Source organism: Eschrichtius robustus, chromosome 2 (assembly GCF_028021215.1).
Source record: "Eschrichtius robustus isolate mEscRob2 chromosome 2, mEscRob2.pri, whole genome shotgun sequence".
Lineage (NCBI taxonomy): Eukaryota > Metazoa > Chordata > Mammalia > Artiodactyla > Eschrichtiidae > Eschrichtius > Eschrichtius robustus.
The window spans coordinates 155409918-155437702 of record NC_090825.1 but is presented as its reverse complement, the minus strand read 5'-3'; the positions used below and the strand labels follow the sequence as shown (position 1 = coordinate 155437702).

Genomic DNA, 27785 nt, shown 5'->3' with positions numbered 1-27785 from the left:
TTGTATATTTTGGAGTTTAATCCTTTGTCAGTTGCTTCATTTGCAAATATTTTCTCCCATTCTGAGGGTTGTCTTCTCATCTTGTTTATGGTTTCCTTTGCTGTGCAAAAGCTTCTAAGTTTCTAGGTCCCATTTGTTTATTTTTGTTTTTATTTCCATTTCTCTAGGAGGTGGGTCAAAAAGGATCTTGCTGCGATTTATGTCATAGAGTGTTCTGCCTCTGTTTTCCTCTAAGAGTTTGATAGTGTCTGGCCTTACATTTAGGTCTTTAACCCATTTTGAGTCTATTTTTGTGTATGGTGTTAGGGAGTGTTCTGCTTTCATTCTTTTACATGTAGCTGTCCAGTTTTCCCAGCACCATTTATTGAAGAGGCTGTCTTTTCTCCATTGTATATTCTTGCCTCCTTTGTCAAGAATAAGGTGACCATATGTGAGTGGGTTTATCTCTGGGCTTTTTACCCTGTTCCATTGATCTGTATTTCTGTTTTTGTGCCAGTCCCATACTGTCTTGATGACTGTTCTTGCTTTGCTTTAAATAACAGCATAGTAGAAAACTCTATAGTGTCCATATGGAATAACTTACCAGTGGAGTAATAATCTCCTAAAATTCAAAATACCATTTATACCTTGATTAATTCTCTTGGCATTCTTATCCTATTTTACTTTACTCCTGAGAGTCCCCAAACTCTTAGAAAATTGGCAATTCAGAGTAAGATTAAAATATGCAGCTCCTTTATAGATGAAATGTTAAGACCACAATGTAAAAATGTCAGTTATCTGATATTTTTCTTCTATTAGCATTAGGCTTCCTGGCAAGAGATAATTTAACAGTGATAGTCACCCATACTGGTGAATATTAGAATTTGGTACAGGTATTTACTATCCATTTCATTGATTTACACCTCTCTAATATTTATATGGCAGTTTGTGGTTTTCAAAGCACTTTCATACTTATTATCTCTGAGTTATACCAACTCTGATTAACTGGGTCCAGTTCATGTGATTACTGATGAGAAGGGGGCCCAGCCTAGTCTTGAGACTTGGTGGTGTTCTTTTGACATATATTGGGTGTGCTCAGCATGAACACCTTGTGATGAATCATTATGTAGGGTATGCCAGAAATGAAGTCATATTCTTAAGCTAAGGAAAGGAAGAAAATCCAGTAGCTTAAAGTTACTTTTGAATAAGTAGGAAAATACTTTTTTTGAGATTAACTAATTCAGATTTGGTAATTGACTTTTTTCCCCCTCACTAAAGAAGTGGAGGTAATTTTCTATTTAATACTGGAATATTGAAGGTAAGACTGTTAGATGTATTTAGGATTATGAAACTGAGCAGTAACTGTCAAGAGTAATAAATGTTATTCACTAATATTCCAAACTCGCCTATTTATGGCAATCCCGCATTTTCTCTTTGTTTATTTTTAATCTCCTTGTTATGATACTTCTATAGCTGGCCATTTTTATGATCTCTTAAACTTTGTGTTTAGGTTCATGAGAAAAAATAAAGTTATCTTTGGGTAGAGGACTTGGTGGCTTCCCCCTACTCTGATTTATTACTTGTTTTTCTGCTAATTGCCATTTTACTTTTCGTATTTTCCCTTCTTTCATTCTGGACAACTGTAACTTTTCATTTTAATTAATTAGTGATGTTTTCCTATTACACTGCTCCCACAACGCCCTCCTCCAACCTAAATATAGGTTGCTCTAGAGTTTGCAATATACATTTTCACTCTTTTCTTTGTCCTCAGCTTTTTCAATGCCAAAAATTGTAGATATTTAAGGTGTACAACATGATGCTTTCATCTACGTATGCATTGTGAAATGGTTACCACAGTCAAGCTAATTAACACTTTCATCAACCTTAAATAGTTACCTTTTTTCGTGTGTGTGGTGAGAACACTTTTTAAAAATTGTAGTATAATTGACATATAACATTTTATTAGTTTCTGGTGTACAACATAACAACTCAATATTTGTTTATATTGCAAAATCATCACCACAGTAAATCTATTGAACATCCATCAGTATACATAGTTATAAATTTTTTTTCTTGTGATGAGAACTTTTTTTTTTTTTTTTTTTTTTTTTTTTTTTTTTTTTTTTTTTTTTGATGAGAACTTTTAAGATTTATTCTCTTAGCAACTTTGACATATGCAGCACATATTTATAGTCACCATGCTGTACATCACATCCCCAGGACTTACTGTTTTGTAACTGGAAATGTGTACCTTCTGGTCACCTTCACCCATGTCGCCCACCTCTGACTCCCCACTTCTGGCAGGCTACCGGTCTTTTCTGTGAGCTTGGTCTTTTTGTTTCTGTTTTAGATTCCATATGTAAGTGCAATCATAATGACATTTATCTACTCTGTCTGACTTATCTCACTTAGCACGTTCTCAAGGTCCATCCATATTGTGGCCAATGAAAAGACTTTCCCCCTTTTTTATGGCTGAGTAATATTCCTGTGTGTGTATACATACATACATACGTACATACCACATTTTCTTATCTGTTCATCCACTGATGGACACTTAGGTTGTTGAGAACACTTTTTAAGATGTATTCTCTTAGCAAATTTCAAGTATGCAACACAACATTGTTAACTTGAGTCAATATCCTATACGTTAGATCCCCAGGACTTATTCATCTTATAACTGAAAGTTTGTACACTTTGACCAACATCTTCCCATTTCCCCACCCCCAGCCCCTGGCAACCACCCTTCTACCCTCTGCTTATCTGAGTTGACCTTTTTCAGATTCCACATTATAAGCAAGATCTTACATGTTTTTAATATGTGGCATTTCCTTCTCATTCTTCTTTGGAGTGTCCATTTTTCTGCTTACATTGCCCCCTCTACTCTTGGGTGTTGTCTCCTTTTCCCCTTAGCGCCTTTAACTATTTTTTAAAAATATTTATTTATTTTATTTATTTATTTTTTTGTCTGTGTTGGGTCTTAGTTGTGGCATGCGGGATCCTCATTGTGATGCGCGGGCTCTCTAGTTGTGGCGCACGGGCTCCAGAGCGCATGGGCTCTGTCGTTTGTGGGATGCAGCCTCTCTAGTTGAGGCGTGGGGGCTCCATAGTGGCGGCGCGCGGGCTTAGTTGCCCTGCGGCATGTGGGATCTTAGTTCTCTGACTCGGGATCAAACCCGTGTCCCCCGCACTGGAAGACGGATTCTTAACCGCTGGACCACCAGGGAAGTCCTGTGCCTTTAGCTATTTATCATAGTTACTTTAAATTCCCTGTCTGGTAATTCCAACATCTGTGTCAAATATATGAGTCTTATTTTTTACTAGCAGGGGCTAGAGTGGGAGAAATGCCCTTTCCCCAGGTAGGACAAAGCTCTGTTAAAATCTTTACTCCTGAGGGTCTGTCTTTGGATAGAGTACACTTTGGGCATATTTCACAATTGTTACTCTTCCCCTCCTGCAGCCAGAACCACAAGGGGATTTTTGTTGGCTCTTCACTGTGAGACCCTGGTGTGGTTCCTGGATTAAAGCCCATGAAAGTATGGGCCCCCCTAAAACCTCCGGCCCTGGGACTTTCCTCACTCTTTTTTTTTTTTTTTTTTAAGTGGTAGGTTTCTGCTTTTAAGATTTATTTATTTATTTTTATTGATTGATTGGTTGCTATGTTGAGTCTTCGTTTCTGTGCTAGGGCTTTCTCTAGTTGCGGCAAGTGGGGGCCACTCTTCATCGCGGTGCGCGGGCCCCTCACTATCGTGGCCTCTTTTGTTGCGAAGCACAGGCTCCAGACGCGCAGGCTCAGTAGTTGTGGCTCACGGGCCTAGTTGCTCCGTGGCATATGGGATCTTCCCAGACCAGGGCTCAAACCCATGTCCCCTGCATTAGCAGGCAGATTCTCAGCCACTGCGCCACCAGGGAAGCCCTTTCCTCACTCTTTTGCTTGTACGTCCACACTCAGCCCCCAGCAGTTCCTTAAAATTACCACTTAAGTGTTTCTGCTCACAGCTTCTGCTCCAGGTGAGCAGATCTCAGCTTCAGCTCTGTGGGTTTGCCAGTGTCTCTTGATGTTGGAGGGGTAATTTTTCCTGTGACCTCAGTTCTCTGATAGGTCCTAGAAAACTCATTGATTTTCTGTTTTTCAACTTTTTCTTGTAAAAATAGTAGTGATGACTTCTGAGTTTTTTACATGTTGGAACTGAAGTTCCAGTAGCTTCCCGTATGGAACAGGCCTACTCATTCTTGTTTTATGAAGGTATTTGTATGAATTTTGCTGTTTAGAATAAAATCTAAAATAATAATATAATAAAAACAGTTTATTAATTATATTTGGGAATCAGCTTTAGTTTTATTCATTAACACATAACTGTTTATGGAATCAGTAAGTTAACCTATGCCCAGGAATTTGAAAGTAGATCACAGAGATCTTAATTAACAACATACCTGTCTTATACAGCTTTTTCAGTTCTGCTAGATGTTGAATGAATTTGACTATTTTATCATGTCTGTTTCTAAACTTAATTTATATTGGAAATTGCCTTATTGAAAATAAAAAACCCTTTGACTTTAAAAAAATGTCTTAAAATAAATGAGAGCATATTTCCTAATGTAAGATTGAGATAAGAGTCTAGTAATAAAATGTAAGACCCAGAATAATTGTTAAATATCATATTTCAGATTTTATCCCATTCTAGTAGATAAGTGCTTCCCTAGCATTATTACATTTTAAAAGCAGGGCAGTGAAGTAAGTCAGACAGAAAAAGACAAATACTGTATGATCTCACTTATATGTGGAATGTAAAAACCAAAAACCAACCAAAAACTGAACTCATAGATACAGAGACCAGATTGGTAGTTGTCAGAAATGGAGGGCTGTGTGTGTGTGTGTGTGTGTTTGTATAATGGGTGGAGGTGGTCAAAAGGTACAAACTGCCAGTTATAAAAAAAAAAAAATGTAACTGTGTAGTGATATTTTGTCTATGTAATATTTAAGCAGAGAAGAACCTTATAAATTGAAGACTAGCTATTAGATGTTTGATAATCCCCTGTTGAAATTGGAGTATAGGTGGCTTTTGGGGACATGGTTTGCCCACTGCCACTGTATGTATATCTGATAGAATTTGGGCATTTTCTTTGTAGGCACACGAGGCAGCATCGGAAGCCAGAGCCAGTCCAGAGATGAGTGATCGAATACAGCAATTGGAGAGAGAGATTGCCAGGTACAAAGATGACTCTAGCAAGGCCCAGGCAGAAGTTGACCACCTCTTGGAAATCTTGAAGGAGGTGGAAAGTGAGAAGAATGACAAAGATAAGAAGATTGCTGAGTTGGAAAGGTAAGGAAAGGGAAGCTGAAGAGGCACTCTCTATGTCAGAGAGGTTGAAGGATGGTTTTAAAACTATGTGCTTTTCGGGACATATTTTTCCAATATATCTGCCTCTCTGAATTTACTTTATTACCTACTTTTTATTCTAAGTCAGTGTAACTTCACTGTTGCAGTCTCTGAATGGCAACACGGAGTGGGAATAGATTGGGAAGCTATGGACTTCAGCATCATTGATTGGAAAGAGAAAGTATTCATTGATTAAGAAGTTAAAGTTTTCTACTGGCTAATCAAGAGAGTGCAGATAGCCACTTGCTCATTATTTATTTATCTGTTTAAGGAACAAATGAACCTCAAGTTTAAGGAGTTAAAATTTTTAATTGGTTTAGACCTTTTATGTTGAGTCGTTGCTCTTTTGGGCTGTGAATTTTTAGACTCTGTATTGTGGAGAAGCAAGCTATTACATTGGTACATCGGTCAAATTTAGAAGGAGGGACATTTTGAGGACAAGTTAGGAGACTTGGATGTGATTTTTTATTGAGCTCTGACTTTGACTTCTTCAGAATGAGCTTTGTTTAAACAGAACCAGCCAGATAGCTCTCTTGGAATTTTCTTTGCCTTTTTTTCTTGTTAGGGTATTTTGTACTAAAGATAAAGCGTATGCCTCTTGGCCTCTTCCTTTACACCATGTATTTAACATAAATTCACAAGTGCATAGAAATAGTTCTTCCAGTAGAACTGCATTAATCACTGTATTCTGAACAGTCAGAGAGACTGGCAGTGACAGAATGAAGTCATTAATCCGTGTGACTCCTTTGAGCCTGATTCTTAGAAGAATTTTATTTTCATGCTCTTGAATGTTGGGAAGTAGTAGACTACTTTCATAAGTTGTTTACTAAGTTTTAAATTTTTAGGATATTGGTAGACTTGATATTTTCCCCTAGAAGTAACTTTTTCCTCTTGTTCTGTACCCATAGAATTTTGATTTTCAAAAAACTAAAAGGATAAAGTCCAACCCTCACAATTCTTCTTCACTAAGTTGAAAGTGTGAATAAATGAGCTGATCACCTACTCATTTGTTTCCTCTTATTTTGATATTAACTCTATTCGTGTTTTCTGGTCTGGTTCTGGATAAGATGGGTGGATAAAGTTCCTTAAGTCAGAATTAACAAATTATCAGAGTCTCAAGATTAGATTATGTATGTTTTTTGTACGTCTTCTCTGTTTGCACTGCATCTTTACCCCCAGCACACGTGCACGTGCACACACACACACACTCTCTCTCTCGTTACATACTTACATAAGTACATGCCTTTCTTTGCTTTTGTGTCACCCTGAAATCAACAGCAGTACTTCATAGATGTAATTTATTTTTATTTTATTTATTTATTTATTTATTTTTTGAAATCAGACTTTTATTCAAATCTTAATTTCATAGATTTTAAAATACGATACTTCTGATGGATTAGTGGCTTCCCACTAAATGTATTTCAGTCTTTCAGAAAAGAAATTTCTTGATAAAGTTTTATTTTTCAGTTTGATTTTTTTGTGTTAGAACTCTGCATTGAAATTTTTGCTTGCTAGTCCAGATACCTTGCTTGAAAAATGTTTCAATTCATTTTTGGACCCAGTACTGATTTTGGGAGATGGACGTGATTTGAACGAGAGTAAGAAATAGAATTAAATCTATATTTGATATCCAAAGCACACCAGATAGCTTTTATTAGCCACTATATTTCTCACATTTTGGGAAAGAGTTGTAAATGATCTGTTCTTTCCACAGAATATTACTTATAAATTTGAACAAGTACTATAGAATTTTGTCCTCTGGTCATGTAACATTGTAATCTTATTTTAAGATTCGACACACAGTTTCCTGGCTACCAAGAAAAGAAACAGTTTTAAAAACTCAATTGCTACTGGCTTTGTAATTTGTTATTGAGCAGCATAGTTTAAGAGGGGAATAAAAGATGATTGGAATTATTTTATGCCTTTTCTTCCCAGAGTTTTAGTACTGAGCTGCGTGTGCGTGGCTGCTGTGTTTCTTACTAACCGTTTGCTTCTTATGTTGCTATTCCACTATTTCCTGGGTGTGGGTGTCTGGCTCCCTGTCATTCATCATCTGAGTTTCTTCACCTTTCTTTTGGCTTGTCTTATCCTGGTCCTATTCCATTGGGGTTTTGGTCTCTGTGTCTGTCTGTGTTCATATCCCTCTTGGCCATGCTGTTTCTCAGAAAGCCAGCCTCCCGCACTTTGTACCTTCCACGCCACATTTCTGTCCCTGCACCGTCGGGGGGGTTTGTTTTGGGACTTCCTGGGAAAGTGAGTGTTAAGTAAGGCTACAGTTCTGTACTAGAGGAGTTGCTGCTGCCACTCTTGCGGCTGCTGGGGCTTGCTGGGGGTTTTGCTTGATCAGAATTAAAGACCAGCCGGTTATATATCCAGTTGAACAGTACCTCTTAGGTCCATTGCTTGTGGATAAAGTATGTGTTCTCTCTGGTAAGATTCTGATATTGTTGGATATAATTGTCTTATTCTTGGTTTCTAGCCCATCTTTTATGTGGTGGTTCTTTTGCTGGAGTGCCCTTTAAGTAGTAGCCTCTCAGGCGATGCAGCTGTAGTGCCACACCCTGATTCAGGAAGTAGCATGCATTTTTACTGGGTGTTCAGCCACCTTCTGAGTGCAAAAATGACAGCAGAATGTTATCATTGGGCTAAAGAAAATTCTTATTATTCTTTTAAAATTTCCTAGTACTTATGTAAGATTCTCCAATATTAATAGGTTTAGATTAAATCATGAAGAATTCCCAGACTTGTTCTTTGTGGTCTTGAGAAAAACAAATAGTCCCTTACACTGCTCTTACAGAACAATAGTAGTTCCTGTCAAATGATTTAGTGTTGTACCAGTGTCTTGAGCTACTGCAATTTTAAAACGAGGATTATGTAGGCCTACCCATACGTGTGCAAATACAAAATATTTTTCCCAATTAAATCGAAGAAGTACTATTTCTAAATTTATATTCCGTACTGTGGTGTGTATCAGTTGGAGTTCAACCAGAGAGGCAGAACCAGTAGGAGAGATACATACATATATTTATATATATATGATACATATAGATCCGTTTTATTACAAGGAATTGTCTTGCATGATTGTCAGCAGCTGGCTAAGCGAGTCTGAAATGTGTATGGGAAAGCTGTCAGGAGGAGATCACCTGCAGGATAGAACTCCCGTGGGCATGGGCCAGAACGGTGGTCCGCAGGCAAAATTTCTTTTCTTTCCTTGGGAAACCTGCTTTTAGGGCCTTCCAAAGAATTGAGATATGCCTACTTCGATTATCTGGGATAGTAATCTCCTTTACTTAAATGGATTATAGGCTTTACTTATATCCGCAAAATACCTTCATAGCAACATGTAGATTAGTGTTGGATTAAGTTAACTGGGTGCTGTAGCCTACCCAGGTTGACACTTCCAGAAAGTCATCACCTGGTGGTTCTGGATAGTCTCCACAGATGATTTTAAGGGAGAAAATAATAGTAAAAACAAACCTAAAGATTGACATGTTATATAAGTAGATTGATTTCGATTAGCATGAGGAACCCAAAATGTAAATTGAATATTTCTCTTCTAAAGTGAGCATATTATGGTTTCTATTTAGATGCATGACGAATAGCCTTTTCTTTGGCATAATGTTTAAAATGTTTAGTAATGTAGGCTGATGAAATTCTGATAGTAGTATCTTTTCAGACTCCTGAAAGAATTGCTTGTTGTCTGCTCTTTCACTCATGTCCCTTTAGCTAAATACCCATGCCATGGCAGTATACTGGGAGCATTATCCCCCGTGCATAATTTTGCTTCTGTATTTGCTTTATTACCTTTTTTTTTCTGATACAGAAGCACTAATGAATCTGCAGAGTTTGGTGTTTGCACTAGAAATCCTCAATTTACTCTAATGTGAGGTTTATTTAAATTACATTCAGCATCCCACTTAGAAACTTTGATGTTTGGAGAATGACACCCATCTTCTGATTTTTCACATAATTTAGGTATCAAGGATTGCCTTTGGTTTATGAAAGTCAGGAATTTTCAGTGATGTAAAGAATAATAGAATATTATTGTGTAACTTAAATAATTTATAAGAAATTTGGATTTACTGTATTTCCTGATTTGTGGGAATATAAAAACTGGAATTTTAATGGATGTAGGTTTCATTTGGGGTTGTGTTTTGAAATTTATAAGAGGGATTAAAAGATGAGAAGAAAGGACATGTTTTCTTAGACATGTTTAATCTTTGAAAACCCTAAAGTTCTTTTTATTCCTTATTCCTTTTACCTGGTTACTCTCCCTTTAAATATGCATCTCTAAAAACACTACTGTTAGTAAGATTTGTAGTTATCAAGCTCTTGAGAATAATAGCCAATCTGTGAGTTTAGTTTTTCTCTCCGTAACTCACTCTCCTCTTTGCCACAAAGTATACCCTTTCCTTCTTCATTAATGAATGAATGAATTTTTCTACTTAGGAAGGCTCTTATTTGCTGGTCACTGTTCTGGGCTCTGGGGACACAACAGGGAACAAAGCAAACAAAATCTCTGCCTTCAAGGAGTTTATCATCTAGCCTCAGAAGACGAAAGCTCCAGCAAGGAGCGGACTTTTCCTCTGTAGGCAATGCTGGTACGGCTTGCCGGTACCTAGACATTTCAGTGAGGAGGTTTCCATTTGCGGTCTGGTTGAGCTCTCCTGGGAAGTAATACTTAACGTACTCAATTAATGTGTGCCCCAGGATACAGAATTATTACGGAAAAGGGGCTTCTTGTTGAACTTCAGACTCTTAAGTCTGGTCTTCTAATTTTTGTGACCAGTATTAAATGATAATGGCTTGAGAGGTTGTTTGGATAGAAGGCTAGCAGGTTGTTTTGGATCCTAGGCTCCTAATTTTAGGTCCTAGAACTGTAGCGTAGATGGAGATGTAAAATGGAGAGGGAAAGCCAGGATAGTGTGCTGCTACTGGTACTATTCTGACAAAGGCAAGAGAACCAGGAATCAGTGTTGTTATTTACATACATACACACACACACACACACACACACACACACATATACACACACACATGTATAGGTACATAAGCACATTTTGGGGCCAGTCTCGTAAGTAGATTTATATTAGGTTTTTATTAGGAGGAAACTTAGTTTTTCTGCTTTGTGATGGTTGCTTTCATTTTCTTTGCTAACTGTCTTTTCCAGACCTCATCTAGAACTATTAGTTCTAGGCTTTTACATCATGATTAAACTTAAATTTTGTGGACTAGCAAGAAAACTTAACCTGTGTTTATAATGTTTCCAAGGGAACTACATTCTGGTTTATAAACAACTGGCTCTATTAAAAAACTGGTATATGATGTATTCATAAGATTTGGAGCTGCTTGATTTTTTTTTTTAAAGCAAGGGTGTTCCCAGTTTGCTCAGGATTCAGGCTCAAGGTAGTTAGCCCCTGAATTAACTGTCTAAATTGCTACAGCAGTAACTGTTAACCTCATTTTGGTAAGTGAGAGGAATCTATACTTCTGTAGTTCAAGATCAACATAATGAACTGAGCTTGAACACAAAGAATGGGGTCGTTTTCCCATCATGCCGGGAGTGAGATTTAGTCTGTGGTGTTATTTGCACGCGTGCATGTGTAAGAGAAAGTACTTCTCTGGTGGTATTTGGAGAATTTAGGGAAGATAGTTGCTAGGCTTATAAATCCTCATGGCTCGAGGATATGACCTTTTAAGTTTTTTTATTTGCTTTTAAAGCTTACTAGTACCTGAAATTTTATGTAATGAAAATGGAGTTATTTTTATTTTTTATAAATCTTTCAAAATGTGTTGGCAAACTTAGAGTTTACAAGATATTTCCAACTTTTGGTCTGATATTAGTAGATTTAACTCTTTGTTTTCTTTAAAACTGGGCTTTAGAATTAGGAGATGAATGCTTTTTTGTTATCTGCTTTTTCTGAGTATTTTCTCTTTGACTAAAATTTTCTTTCCCCTTATTCATTTGTGGGGATTTGACCCCTTTTAATTGTTATCTTTTTTTGGGGAAAAAAAAAACTTTACTGACCTCTCTTAGGTAGTAATGTCTCTTTCCTTTTTTTTTTTTTTTTTTTTGTGTGTGTGTGCTTTTGTTATAGTATCTATCACATTCTGTCCCAGGACTGTACATTAAAACATAGAGACACAGCTCCTTTCTCATTTTACTGTCTAATCATCCCACATTTCTTCACTTTTATCTTTCCATCCTCCGCACATTCAGACCGTTGATCAAACAGATGGAGATTTAATAGTCCCTTATACCCTTGTTTGTTATATTGAATATATTTTTATATTTGTTTCTTCTATATGTTTGTAATATGTTTACCATTGCCCATATACTTTTCTTTCTGTAAAAATATAAGTAAACGCATATGCATTAAATATTCTTATTTAATATAATTCAGTAGGATTACTTTTCTATCTGCAGGTTAAACAAAAGTATAGATAACCTCTCTCCTCTTCTGTCACAGTGAAATACCAATTCTAACTTGTATTTTTACATTTTAACATCACTGAAACTGGGATACGTGAATAAATAATGGCGTGATTTAATTGGTATATATTTTTTTATTTCTTGGTAATACATAAAGTAATGGCACATCTTCCTTTGGTGAATTGATATTGAAGATGTGCGCAAAGAGAGTGAATAAAATTATTTCAGTGACTGGGGGTGGAAGGAAGTATTTCCAAATTAACGTTATCTTCTCATGTATTCCATTTTCAATGTGTGTAACCAGATGAATATGTTTACTATTATCATTAGATATTTGACTGTTTTAACTGCATCCTGAAAGTTTATTTGCTTAGGTTGACCTAAAATTTTTGTTGACATTTTCATTTGGAAAGTGGGTTTTATGTTTGTGATTTTATATTGGTATCACAGTATATTCAGGCATCTATGGCACAGTATAACCTGAGAATATAAACCTACATATTTAATCTTCATATTTGTAAATATTTTTTCTGTAAAGAAATCCCGAATTGATCATTCAGTTTAATGTCTTCAGAAATCTCCCATAGGGAAATTAATATTAAGCTGTATATAGATTTGGCGTAAACTAGTAGAGGAAAATGGTTCCTTAAAGCATTTCCTTACTTTTAAATTTATAGTCATGTATCTTTGATCCACGAAGGACAGTGTTGGTGAATGTGGTCTTGACGTAGCTGGAATAGAGGAGAAATGAGTGTGGTGACTGTGTGTGCTTTCTTGAGGGAGAATGGGTTGTGTTTAAAAAAATGAAAAGAAAAAGGGAAAACGAGATGCTGCGAGTGTTGTAACGGAAGGCGACTGGTTCTTTATCAGATCCTGCTGGCTTCAGCTTGCTTTCTGGGGGGGGGGCGGGGGGGGCGCTTGTTTCTTCCTTCTTCCTCCTAGATGAATTTCACTGATTTCATTTAAAAGAAGAATAAATCACACCGCTTTACATAGTCAGTTCTATTAGGCCATCTTCCTAAAGTTTCTTGTGGGCACAGCACCTTATAATTTATTACAGTCTTGATAGAAATTTTGATGGTTACCTCAAGTTTTTACTTGACACTGGAAACATTAGAATTATATATAGTTATTCTATATGCAGATTTTTTTTCTCCTAAATTTATTTTCCCAAGAGCTAAAGTTTGATGCCAAAGTGAAATATGACTCCTGAACTGTAAAATAGTTAAAAAGATCCTTAAGGTTGCTCACTCTCGACAGGAATAAGCTTAATTTTTCTTTTTTCAGGGATTTTCTCGTGTCTCATATAAAACTTTGCATCTATATGAGATTTCAGTGAGTGTCATCATTGATCTAAAATTATTCTAACGTAATGTGTCATAACCAACAAAAATAAAAAAGATCATTGGGAACAGTCATTTAGATAAATGATTGGCCTCTCTTTGACTTTGAACATTGTCTGCATTCTACACTGTTTTCCAAATGCCAAAGATCCTTGGATTTTTGTAGATCCCTTCAGGAGTCTGTAAGCATCATAGGACATATAAAGTATGTCCAGGAGGTGTGTCAGCAGACCTACATTCCTCTCACGGATCCACCACATATTTGCTGTGTGGTTGTGAGGAGTTTTGTTTGTCATTTTGTTTCTCTGTTTTTCATCTATTTATCTTATGTGATGGCGATCATAAATCTTGTTATCCTTGCCTTTCATTATTCTGACAATGAGTTTTAAAAAACTCTCGTTTTAGTACTGAAATATTAGAAAACATTAAAGTGCAAGTTGAAATGGTGCTTGCATTCAAGAAATAAACTTCTTATTTTAGATTCTTAAAGTAAAATTTAGATCCTGAAGGTGAGCTGGATGGCACTGGCTGTTAGAAGTCTTAAGTATTTGGAGGATAATATCGATACTACTTTCAATGAAATTGATTAATTTTTAAAAAGGGAAAACTGCCTGTTGTTATGAAAAGCAGTAATGAACCTCAGGGGCTTCGTGCTGGGGTAGGAATATGAAGCATGGCTACTTTGCATCTCTTTCTGCTGAGCAGTATTGGAAATGAACTTGATGTTTATAGAGCCATATAGTCTTCATTATTGCTTTTAGATTGCGCCTTTGGGGGTGGATTTGATAGATTTGGAATGAGAAATAATGGGTGTAATTAGGAAAACATTATTTTCACATGTGAGAAAATTATTTCAAAATTTTCCAAATGAATTAGAGTTCTGTTTTCTACAGAACAACTGAAGCTGTCAGTGTTCTTCTGCTTTTGCTCCTGGATGACTTGGGTCTAAGACATGGACTGGGGTGGGTAAAGGAGTTGTCAGTTCTAAGATGGGTGTGTATAGAACTAAGCTGACTGACGTTGTAGGATCACAGTTAGCTACTTAAACGAGAAGGGGAGCAGCTAGCCGCCTTTTCTTTTCCTTTGGGTTTAAGAAACTACTTTTTTTCCTGCCCTAGGAAATGGTAAATTTTAGACAAAATTTGTTCTTTTAGAAACTTACATTAAGGTACAGTGGTGTAATCTAATATGAAAATACACTTGTTGAAAATCTGAAATTACTAATTTTTGTTGCCAGTGCAGAATCTGTGTGACTCCTTTCCCTTCTCTAATCCTGTGCTTTATATTTTGTCTATGTCTGTGAATAATATTATTTCTGAATATCGCCCTCACTAAGTTTTTTCTAACGTTCTCTTTCACACTTTCTTCCTGGATTTGTTGTTTCCTTCAGTCTCACCTCAAGGTCAGTATGCTTGTCCTAAAACAAAGATATGTAACAGAACATTGTATACTAACGTTGTCTTGAATTCCTATAAGCAACTGAAATGATGGAACTTATCCCAGGAATGAGATGTCTAGAAATTCAGTTATGAGTGCAGAAGATGTCATGAATCTTAGATTTATCGGAAGAGTGGACTCACGGTTCTGTGCTTCAAAAGATAGAGTGGTCAGAAAGCGAGAATCAGACTGACCAGGTTTGGACTGAGAGAGAAACGAAGATGAAAGGAAGCCACTAGAGGAATGAGGAGGTGAAAAATATTGCTTTAATTTTATTCTATTTTCATCCAGAGACATTCTGGCTGTTATAGGGAAGATTAACCAAGATGGCGGAGTAGAAGGACGTGCTCTCACTCCCTCTTCGAGAGCACCAGAATCACAACTGGCTGCTGGACAATCATCGACAGGAAGACACTGAAACTCACCAGAAAAGATACCCCACATCCAAAGACAAAGGAGAAGCCACAATGAGACGGTAGGAGGGGGCGCAATCACAATAAAATCAAATCCCATAACTGCTGGGTGGGTGACTCACAGACTGGCAAACACTTATACCACAGAAGTCCACCCACTGGAGTGGAGGTTCTGAGCCCCACGTCAGGCTTCCCAACCTGCGGGTCCGGCGACGGGAGGAGGAATTCATAGAGAATCAGACTTTGAAGCCTAGTGGGAATTGATTGCAGGACTTCGACAGGACTGGGGGAAACAGAGACCCCACTCTTGGAGGGCGCACACGGAATAGTGTGCACATCGGGTCCCGGGGGAAGGAGCAGTGACCCTGGGGGAGGCTGAACCAGACCTACCTGCTAGTGTTGGAGGGTCTCCTGCAGAGGCGGGGGCTGGCTCTGTTTCACTGTGGGGACAAGGACACTGGCAGCGGAGGTTCTGGGAAGTACTCCTTGGCGTGAGCCCTCCCAGAGTCTGCCATTAGCCCCACCAAAGAGCCCAGGTAGGCTCCAGTGTTGGGTTGCCTCAGGCAAAACAACCAACAGGGAGGGAACCCAGCCCCACCCATCAGCAGTCAAGTGGATTAAAGTTTTACTGAGCTCTGACCACCACAGCAAAAGTCAGCTCTACCCACCATCAGAGCCTCCCATCAAGCCTCTTAGATAGCCTCAACCACCAGAGGGCAGACAGCAGAAGCAAGGAAAACTACAATCCTGCAGCCTGTGGACCAAAAACCACAGTTACAGAAAGATAGACAAGATGAAAAGGCAGAGGGCTACATACCAGATGAAGGAACAAGATAAAACCCCAGAAAAAAACAACTCAATGAAGTGGAGATAGGCAACCTTCCAGAAAAAGAATTCAGAATAATGATAGTGAAGATGATCCAGGACCGTGGAATAAGAATGGAGGCAAAGATTGAGAAGATGCAAGAAATGATTAACAAAGACCTAGAAGAATTAAAGAACAAACAGAGATGACCAATACAATAACTGAAATGAAAACTACACTAGAAGGAATCAATAGCAGAATAACGGAGGCAGAAGAACGGATAAGTGACCTGGAAGACAGACGGTGGAATTCACTGCTGTGGAACAGACTAAAGAAAAAAGAATGAAAAGGAATGAAGACAGCCTAAGAGACCTCTGGGACAACGTTAAACGCAACACCTGCAGAGCTGGTGCCCAGGCAGGGTGAGCTCTGGAGGAGAAGGCTTCCAGAGTCCCCAACAGTCTCCGCACGGTGGCCCATCCGGTGCCAAACACCTGCCACCCACAGCGAGAAATCCCAGCTGCTAGAAAATCCAGAAGGGTTCGGGCTCTTTGCCCTTGGGCCGGGTTTCTCCACGGGCTGGGCTTGCCTGTGGCCCCCGCCCCACCCCCGCCCCCGCCTGCCCTTGCTCTGTGACACGTACAATGGAATGTCACAGCACCAGGCTGAGCTGTCCAGTGCGTGCTAGACCTCGAGAAGAGTCAGAAGCTAGGGAGAAGCTCTCCCACTTTCACTCCCTTTTCTCAGATCAGGCAGGCAGCAGCTCTGATATGGAAGCTATGGACACCACACCTCCTTCCCAGGCTGGCATTGTCCATTCTGCCCCTCTTTTCCCCGGCCCCCCATTTACGGCTTCGGCTGCCATTGGTCATTCAGCAGGCAGCACCTCTGACCCCGAAGCTATGGACACCACACCTCCTTCCCGGGCCGTCACTGTCCATTCTGCCCCCGTTTTCCCCGGCCCCCCATTTACGGCTTCGGCTGCCATTGGTCATTCAGCAGGCGGCACCTCTGACCCCGAAGCTATGGACACCACACCTCCTTCCCGGGCTGTCATTGTCCAGTCTGCCCCGTCTCCAAGTAGAACCACTACCCATTGCACACCGCTGTTCCAAGTTCTGGGAACACACCACCCAGTGGTAGCAATGCCTCAGCCCGTGCCTCGACTCAGTTACCTGAAACGCCGGCCAAAAGATAGACCAACCTTTCAAAGTTATGACAGAAAGCTGAGTAAGTTTTACGCTTGGAATTGCAATTACTATTATTAACAAGCACAGCTGTAGTGCTTAGACTACAACAAGTACTATTCTAAGTGCTTAGCAAATATTAACTCACTTAATCCTCATAATGGCAACCCTATAGGTACGTAATATTCACCTTTTTTGGGGGAAACTGAGGCCCAGAGAGGTTGAATAGCTTGCCTAATGCCACACAGTAAGTAGGTGGCAAAAACCCAGGACTAAAACCAGACCGTCTAGACTTTCATCACTTTGCTGTGTCACCTTATTATAAGTTGTGGTTAGGGAAAGGACTAAACTGACAAGACTCTGAACTAGAGAAGGGAGAAATGAGAAAATGGGTGATCCTAGAAACTAGAGAGGATTTAGGCTCAGAAATTTCTGGTGATGAGACCCGGAAGAACAAGAACTTGGTTGGAATATTAACTTGGGGTAGTATCTGAATCCATTGAGAAATGGTCTTGTTTTCTTTAAAATTTAGAAAGGCCAGTTGGATGAAGATGAATGAAAAAAAAAGTAGAAAGGAAAAGAGGAAGGTGCCTTAAGTGAGACATAACCTCTTCCCTCTAAGTACTGGGGTGGGCATCCTGTGGGAAAGGATGGAGCTCTCTCTACCAGGTTGTCACCAGGATGAACAAGGAGAAACATGGCAACCACTGTACTGGTTTTGATGATCCCTCAAAACCAAGGCTTCAGTTTCCGAGAACGACCTACAGTAGCGTACCTACCATGTGTCAGACATGCCACCAAGTGTGTTTCCAGTCACACATTTTAATTGGAGAAATAGTTCCTATGAGGTACGCAGTAGTTTCCTATGGCTGCTGTAACAAATTACGACAAATGTGCTTGCTTAAAACAAAACACACTTATTTTCTTATGGTTCTGGAAGAGAGAGGTCCAAAACCAGTTTCCCTGGGCTGGAACGAGGAGTTGACAAGGCCGTCCATCCTCCTTCTGGAGGCTCCAAGGGAGAATCTGTTTCCTTGCCAGCATTCCTTGACTTCTGGCCACATCAATCCAACCCCAACTTCATCATCACATTCTCTTTGGAGTAAAAACTCCCTCTGCCTCTCTCTTATGAGAATACCAGTGGTTACATTTGGGTCCATCCAGGTAGTCCAGGAGAATCTCCCCATCTCAAAACCCTTACTTTCATCCCACTGGCAAAGTCCCTTCTGCCACTTAAGGTGACATTCACAGGTTCTGGGGATTAGAATGTGGACATTTGGGGGCAATGGTATTATTCAGTCTACTACAAGGTAGATACTATTATCTTTCTCAGATGCAGGAAATGAACTTGAGGGAAGCAATTTGTCTCAGGTCTACAATTTCCAGAGTAGAGATTTAAATTCTGCCAGTGAGACTTTAGGACACACTCTAAACAACTTTAATCTGTGTCCTTAACTACAGCATAATCCTTGGTGAAGAGTCACACTTGGGTATCAAGACCCAATTGAATACAACACTATGTACTGTCTCACCTTTCACTTTATTTGCCTGCTGTATTCATAAGTCTTGCCCAGAGCACAAGAGTTCAGAAAATTGTTATGCAGGTTTAGTAAGAGAACGCATTTACTGTTTGATGTGCGTGGAGTAATGGAAGGTTTTTTAAAATAGAATATGCCACCAAGTAGTGTTATCACCATTTTACACATTTAAACAACCAGACAACAACAACGAAAAGCTACAGATGCAAAGGTGTCAGGGACATGTCTAAAGGTTAACTGCCAGGAAAAGGGCTGGAACCAGATGCCAGATGCCCAGGCCTGAATTCATCCTGTCCAGTCCTGATTAAGCACCTGTTCAGACGGCTTGTGGCTCATCACCCAACACCTGAGTCTGTATAGCCCAGCTTCAAGACGGAAATTAGCCGAGGGATCACAGATACTGTGCTAATCACTCATTCGTAATCTGCTAGCCCCATCCTTTGTGGGACAGAAGTGGGCACTTCTAAAATCCTTTTCTGCTTGAGAAAGAGCAGAGCAGCCTTTGCTCCTCTGGCTGTGGCCTACTGTGCTTTGCAAAGGTGATTTGGCAAGTGCAGCTGCAAACCCATCTCCAATATCACACATCTATGGAAAATTCCAGTCAGGTTTTAGACCCAGTCACAGTACATTTTCCTGAGGATCAGTAATGATTTGCTGAGGATCAGTAATGCTCTCCGTATGCTGGCTGACAAGGCCATGACCTCTGTGCTTACTATACTCCCTTTGTCAGCTCCGCTCTGACACAGTTGTCCGCGGGATTCCTTAGGAATATTGGAGGTATTTAGGCACAATTTCAGGGGCCGCTCTTGCCTGTGTCCTCTCATTTCTTAATCAACATTTCCCAGTTGAGACTATAAATAATTCAACTTGGGTGGGTTATCAGAGGCATTCTTCCCTACTCTACTGCATTTGAATCTCTGTGCTCTTCAAGTTTCACGTACGTGGCATCACATATTTCCCATCATCGCTGTTTTCAGCAGTCAGGGCTACACAGGTCATTGGCAAGTTCATTAGCCTTTCCATTTCTTTCCCTCTTGACTCTTTAAGAGTGATTTGCTAAAGACTGTCCGCTTCGATGTTTTACAAGGCTCAGTGGTACAGAGGCAATATTGGAATTCTGCCCTGGAGAAATAGACATTCTGTTAATTGTTCTCCTCCTCTTATAGAACAGGAAAGAGATGCATCTATCACACAGTTACTCAAGGTTTCTCTACTTGCATTGCCAAGGATCTTCATAAGACTGGTAATACATTTTCTGTTGGAAGGTAAGTTGCATTCCATAAAATTAAATCCACACCATATGAGAACTTTAGTCTAACCTCTCATCTATTGATTCATGAGGTTTGACTCACTGAGATTTTCCCTCCTCATACTATTGTGAAGAAAAGGAATTGTTGGCCAAATCCATGGTCAAATATTTATGTTTTGTTTCCCAGTTTGTCAGTTATCTTTATGTTTGGGTTGCCTTTTGCCGTGCAGAATTCTTTAATTTTTATGAAGTCAAATCAACTCGCCTTTTTCTTTATGATATCTCAGTTTCATGTTCTGCTTAGGGACAGACTTCCTCATAACAAGAGTATGATTTCTCATCCTATCTTACATTCTTCTAGGTATTTGTTTCTTGCAATGGAATATTACCCAATGTATGCTACACATGCAGTCCTCGCTCTGAACAGTTTGCCCATGCATGAATTTCAGTTACCATGATTTAGTTAAATAATCCCAGGACCACAACAAAACCATCAAATTTCAGTTACTGCCATATTAACTGTGAGGAAGGGCATAAAGTACAAACTTCACAGCTAGTTCTTAACTCCACAAATCACCCGGGATATATGACAGATGTGTATCATGGTCAGTGAACAATCAGGTCCCTTCTTTCAAAGTCTGTAGGTGATTGGTCACTGTGCATGATATTCAGTTCACATACAGACAGCAAGGTCCATGTATTGCTTAGAATTGAACCGTTTAATCTTCAAGTATTTTGGAATTTTCCAGCTTTGTTTTTGTTCTTGACTTCCAGTTTGACCTCGCTGCAGTCTGAGAACAGACTTTATATGATTTCTGACATTTTAAATTTGTTAGAGTGTGTTTTATGGCCTAGAATGTGGTTTGTCTTCGTGTGTACTTCATGTGAGCTTGAGACAATGTGTATTCTGCTGTTGTTGAAGTAGTCTGTAGATGTTTATTATATCCATTTGGTCGATGGTGTTGCTGAATTCAGCTATGTCTGTACTGATTTTCTCCCTGATGGATTTGTCCATTTATGATAAAGCGGTGTAGAAATCTCCAGCTATGATAGTGGATTTCTCTCTTTCTCCTTGCAGTTCTATCAGTTGTTGTCTCACGAATTTTGATGCTTTGTTGTTAGGCACATAAACATGAAGAATTGTTATGTCTTCTTGGAGAATTGACCCCTTTATCATTATGGAACGTCCCCCTCTTTGTCTGATAATTTTCTTTGCTCTGAACTCTGCTTTGTCTGAGATTGATACAGCTTCTCAAACTTTCTTTTAATTAGTGTTAGCATGATGTAGCTTTCCCCAACCCTTTACTTTTAAGCTATATATGCCTTCATATTTAAAGTAGATTTCTTATATTTGGATCTTGTTTATTGATCCTCTGTGACCATCTCTGTCTTTTAACTGGCGTATTTATACCATTGGTATTTAAAATGATTATTGATATCATTGGATTAATACCTACCATATTTGTTACTGTTTCATATTTATTGCCAGTGTTCTTTGTTCCTTTTTTACATTCCACTCTTTTTCTGCCATTTCTCGGTTTAATCAAGCATTTTATATGATTCACTTTTCTCTTCCTTGAAAATCCAGACACGATGCACTGGTGAAATTCACTGCAGTACATAGTCCTTTAGAGATGTGGCGTTATAGAAGCATTGCATAGTCTTATGATTAGGTCTCAGTCTTATAATGAGCATGTGCTCCTCAGCTATGAATGTCACAAGTGCCTCTCAGTATTTTCCCTCACCTTAGGTGAAACACAATGGCCGGCAGGGGTCACGGTAGGATATTTCCCTTCCCCCAGGTCAGTTAGGCTCTGACAAAACCCCATACGTTAGGCCTCTGGTAAAACAGTTTCTCCTGAGGGCAGGCCTTATGAAGAACAGCAGAATGCTCTGGTGTATTTCAAAATTGCTCCTTTCACCCTCCCCCTGCCAGAATTCCAAGGGGATTTTCCTTTGACCTTCACCTGGTAGTCACAACCTGGTAGAGCTCAAGAGACAAAAGTCGCAAAAGGATAGGGGCTTCCCTGGAGTTTTTACCTCACAGACTTTTCCACACAAGCCTCCAGCAATCCTTCAAATATAGTTCAGGTTTTCCTACCTCACCATTGCTTTCCACAGAGATTTCTGCTCTTGGGTTTCTGTTCCGGTAAGTTGTTACTCTCTGTATCTGCCATCTGCCTCTCCAATTTTGGGCACGGTGATTTTTCCTGTGACCTCACTTCTCTAATGAATCTAAGAAGAATTGTTGATTTTTCAGTGTGTCCAGATATTTACCTGTTAGGACAGAGTGGCAACTTCCAAGCTCCTTCCTTGCTGGACTCAAAACTAGAAGTCTCATAAGTTTTTTACAGTGGAATAAAACATGTTAATTTTCAATACTTCTAATGTTTTAGGTTGCACTGTATTAACTAAATACAAGATTTACTAATTTTTTTAAGTCTATCTATAACTTTATAACAAACAAGAAAGTTTCTGGTGTTTTTGTCAGAAAGATTTTAAGGTCATAGAACAATAATATTTTCCCCATCAATCACTGAGATCAACTTTGCACAGTTCAGCTTCTATGATCATTTTTATAGCTCCACAGTGAAGACAGCCTGTACTTTATTTACCCTATATTTTATTTCTCACATATACATGGGTTCCTACTCTGCTTTAATAATCTACTGATGTACTGTTACAGCGTATTAGATTCTTTTAAACTGCTGAAATTTGGAGTGTGTTTTGATATTGGATATGGACATTTCTTTCCTCATTCCAACTTTATCCTACTTGAAAAAATCTGCTTTATGGTGATAAATCCCTCTTGATCATAATGACTTTTTAAAAATATGTTGCTGGAATCTATTTGCTAATATTACTTAGAACTTAAGATCTTCAAAGAAATGTGCTTCGTTACTTTTTGGGTAAATTTTCCATCTCTGATTTTTGTATTTAGGACTCTTCTAATTTTTTGATACATTGGAAAATAACTGATGTCTTTCTAAGGTGTATATCTTTGATTATATTTTCTAATTTCATAAAGCTACTTGTATTCTCTACTCAAAACAGGAGTAAATAATGGCTGCATATAACTAATCAATAATCAGCCATTTTGTCCAGATTTTCAAATGTGTTGGTGTAAAGCTACCATAGTATTCTTTCGTAATTAAAAAAAAAAAATTCTCTCTGTGTTATAGCTAGTCCCACCTCGATCATATTTGCCAAATATTGCTTATTTTATTGGTCTTTCTAAAGAACAAGCTTTTGGTTTTATCTGCCAAGTTTACTGCTTTTCTTCTCTATTTTTGACTTTTCTCTTGATTAATTTTGTCCTTCCACTCTTTTGGATTTACCTTGTTCTTTTTCTACGTCTACTGTCCAATACCTGTAGCTTCAAGAGCCATTTTCAACAACTCAACCAGCTCTGCCAGCTGTGTCACGCCCACTTCATCATATGCCATTAGAACTTAATCTCATACACTGGGTGAAGACTCAGCAGCCTTATTTTGCTTTCAAAATTGTTCTATGGCCTTGGATCCTTCTTCTTCTCCTAAATTACCACTATCATCAGGGAAAATTCTAGTGGGCCTAGAATTCTAGGCTTGCCTTTCCTCCAGTTTCATAATAAAAGAAAAAAACATTTCCACCCTTTTTTTGATGTTGATCGAAAATTTAGCAGCACTTCTTTGCCCTGTATTCAAATCCCGAAATATAAGCAAGCCTTCATGCACACAGGCTCACTGAAATGTCATAATTTTAAACTATGTATGACCTTGAACAGTGACCTTTCCAAATACTCCACACTCTTCCTAGGTGTTCAGAGTTTTTCATTCCTACGTCTTTTACACATGGTCGATTTGTGTCGTAAGTTCTTCCTCCCTCCCACTTCTGAGTATATATCCAAAGGAAACATCATCATTTTTGAAGAGATATCTGTACTCCCACATTCACTGTAGCATTATTCACAAGAGCCAAGGTATGGAAACAACCTAAGTGTCCATAGTAGATTAATGGATAAAGGTAATATGGTATATATATACAATGGAATATTATTCAACCTTAAAAAAGAAGAAAATCCTGTCATTTAAGTCAACATGGATAAAACTGGAGGACACTATGCTAAGTGAAATAAGACAAAGACAAATAGTGCATGATGTCACTTATATGTGGACTCTCAAAAAACAAGGAAATAAATCAACTCTTCCCTCCCTGGACATTTTCCTCAGCAGAGTCTAGCAGCCTCTACTATGAGTCTTATCTTTTTTTTTAATTGTTTGTACCAGATCACAACCCCAGGGAACCTATGTATTTACCAATGTATATCTAGATTATAGTTTACCATTGTTCTTTTTCTTTGTAATTCATTCCTTCCACTTCTGGCATCAGAACCTCCTTTTTCCTTTGGAGGAGTCCTTGTGATTCAGGTAGGCTGTGTGTCTCCTCCCTAGGCTGTGTGACTTGGGGTTGGCTAGACACAGTGTTTTATATATACTCTATATGTCCTAAGTACTTATTTCTCTGTTTTCCATCACTTTCCCTCCAAATTTTAGTGTAGTTATTTTTTAACTGACATTTGTAATCCTTTCTTTTGTTTGACTAAGGTACTGTTCAACCGATCTTCTGAGTGCTTAATTTCAGCTTTTTTAATTCTAGAAGTTTCTTTTGGTTGCATTTCCTCAAATACTTTTTGCTTAAATTGTATATGTTGTCCTTTTTTTAATACATTAATCAGAATTTTAAATAATAGTTTCATTGATATATAATTTACTTTCCATATTATTTAAAGTGTACAATTTAATGTCTTATGCATCTACCACCACCATCAATTTTAGAACTTTCATCCACCCCCCCCAAAAGAAAAAGAATCTATTATAAGTCACTCACTCCCCCATATCTCCAAACCCTAGGCAGCCACTAATATCCTTTGTCTCTACAGATTTGTCTAGACTGGACATTGCATACAAATGGAATCATACGATTACTTAGCATGTTTTCAAAGTTCATGCATGTTGTAGCATGTATCAGTACTTGATTTCTTTTTATGGCTGAATAATAGTCCATGGTGTGGATATTACTATGTTTCATTTATCCATTCACGGTAAATGGCCATTTGGGTTACTTCCACTTTGGGGCTCGTATGAATAATGCTGCTGTGGTTGGGTTTACGTGCAAGTTTTGTATGCAGGTCTAGATTTGTTTTTTAAATTAACAGACTATTTCGGAGCAGTTTCTGGTTTACAGAAAAATTAAGCAGAAAGGACAGAGTTCTCATACTTCCTTACCTCTCACCCTAGTTTCCCCTATTATTAACATCTTACATTAGCGTAATACATTTGTTATAGTTAATGAACCAATATTGATACATTATTACTAACTAATGTCCATGCTTTACTTTAGACCTCACTCTTTGTTTTGTACATTTTATGATTTTTGACAAACGTGCAATAACCTGTATCCACCATTACAGAACCATACACAGGAGTTTCTCTGCCTTTACAATTCCGGGCTTCACCCATCCTTTTCTCCCTCCCCACAACCTCTGGCAACCACTGATCTTTTGACTGTCTCCACACTTTTGCCTTTTCCTAAATTTCATACAGCAATCATATAATATGCACGTAGCCTTTGCAGATTGGCTTTTTTTCCCTTAGCAATATGCATTTAAGCTTCTTCCATGTCTTTTCATGGCTTCATAGCCTTTTCTTTTTAGCGCTGAATGCTATTCCTTTGTACAGAGATACCATAGTTTGTTTATCCATTCACCTATTGAAAAACACCTTGGTTGATTTCAAGTTTTGGCAATTATGAAAGAAACTGTTATAAACATCCATGTGCAGGTTTTTATGGGGACATAACTTTTCAGTTCCTATGGGTAAATACCAAAGAGCATGATTACTAGATCACTGTATGGTAAAAGTATGTTTAGTTCTGTAAGAAACTGCCAAGTATCCTGCTAGCAACACATGAGAATTCCAGTTGTTCTGCATCGTCAACAACTTTGGGATTTCAGTATTTGGATTTTAGCCATTTGAATAGGTGTGTAGTGGTATCTCACTGTTGTTCTAATTGAAAATTCCCTGATGACATGGAATGTGTAGCATCTTTTCATATGCTTATTTGCCATGTGTCTGTTTTCTTTGTTTAATCATAGTTGTTTTGTTTTGTTTTTTAACCGCCTACTAACTCTTGTCCTCCTGTGTCTATTTACATTGTCCTTTTTTTTTTTTTCTTTTTTTGAGCTTTTAATCATTTAGTCTTTTTCCTGGTATGTCCAATTATTTTTTATATTAAAATTGGGCTTAACTTATTTTAGGAAACTATTAAGATACCGCCACATTCTGGATGCTGTTATCGTTCTCTTGAAAAGATTTCCTTTTGCTCATGGCAGACAGTTCTATAGGGACTGGAAACCTTAGTCCATTCTCAGTTTGAGCTCATTCAAAGCTGTTTTTCAGTCTGTGTGAAGGTTGCTCTATTTCTGTCTTGTCCTTCCTCTACGGGTGTTGCCCTTTGGGATTACCATGTGAAAGTTTGGATTCTCCCTATTCCCAACTACCCTTGTATTTGTTAGGCTTTAAATGTAATGGTTCCCCCAGCCCTGTGAGACTAAGGATACGTGTAGCCTGTCATTCCATTAGTTGTTGCTTTTAGCTTGAGCTCTTGCCGTTTGGCTTCTGTGGTTAGTCTTTTGAACTCCTTGGCTTTTCAGTTCCTAGGCTGTATGAGTTGAATCAGCAAATGCCCCAAGGAGAAAAGCTGCGCCAAATGTCAAGCTCTCGTCTGTGTTTCCCTTCTCTCCAGAACTTGGCCCGCATGTCTCGGTGTCTCGCGAACATTCGGATGCCGGTGAACAGATGTTTTCTTACTTTATCCAGGTTTTCTAAAATTTCTTTAGACTTCACCTGATCTTACGTTATTACTGAACTATCATCTCAATTATCCCTAGGAAGAAAATTTACAATTTTATGTTTTATTTTTTTATTTTCTATATTAACTCAGTTTCTGTGAGACCTTTTACCTGATTGTTCAGTCTAGTTCCTGTGTTACCAGTAAGATGGAGATAGGTGGAGGCTAAGAATATTGGGGGGAAAATCACTGATGAATGATAATGTCTCGTTCTTTTTGTTTTTCCTCTCCTTATTTACTCTGGCAGCCTACATTTGCCCTTCTTGATTTGACCCAGTTGCCCAAATAAGCAACCCACTCTGGCAAAGACCTGACTTTACTCTCATAAATGTCTGCATGTTAGGATTAGCTAGATGATGAACACCATGCCGAAGTTCTTTGTGTGACCAGTCAGAATGGCCATCATCAAAAAATCTATAAAGAATGCTGGAGTGGGTGTGGAGAAAAGGGAACTCTCTTGCACTGTTGGTGGGAATGTACACTGATACAGCCACTATGGAGTACAGTATGGAGGTTCCTTAAAAAACGAAAAATAGAACTACCGTACGACCCAGCAATCCCACTACTGGGCATATAAAAAACCATTAAAAAACCATAATTCGAAAAGAGACATGTACCACCATGTTCATTGCAGCACTATTTACAATCGCCAGGGCATGGAAGCAACCTAAGTGTCCATCGACAGATGAATGATAAAGAAGATGTGGCACATATATACAATGGAATATTCCTCAGCCATAAAAAGAAATGAAATTGAGTTACTTCCAGTGAGGTGGATGGACCTAGAGTCTGTCATACAGAGTGAAGTAAGTCAGAAAGAGAAAAACAAATACCGTATGCTAACACATACATATGGAACCTAAAAAAAAAAAAAAAAAAAAAATTGTTCTGAAGAACCTAGGGGCAGGACAGGAATAAAGATGCAGACGTAGAGAATGGACTTGAGGAGATGGGGAGGTGGAAGGGTAAGCTAGGATGAAGTGACAGAGTGGCTTGGACATATATACACTACCAAATATAAAACAGATACTAGTGGGAAGCAGCCACATAGCACAGGGAGATCAGCTCGGTGCTTTGTGACCACCCAGAGGGGTGGGGTAGGGAGGGTGGGAGGGAGATGCAAGAGGGAGGA

General features: G+C 38.6%; 1 protein-coding gene across 1 annotated transcript in view; it reads left to right on the top strand.

The window, feature by feature from the left end:
- Nucleotides 1-27785, top strand: part of LOC137758979 (ELKS/Rab6-interacting/CAST family member 1-like) — a 143392-nt gene that overhangs the window by 101748 nt on the left and 13859 nt on the right. Inside the window, 1 exon segment of the mRNA XM_068534916.1 lies at nt 5107-5300. Within this exon segment, the coding sequence (XP_068391017.1) occupies nt 5107-5300 (194 nt within the window).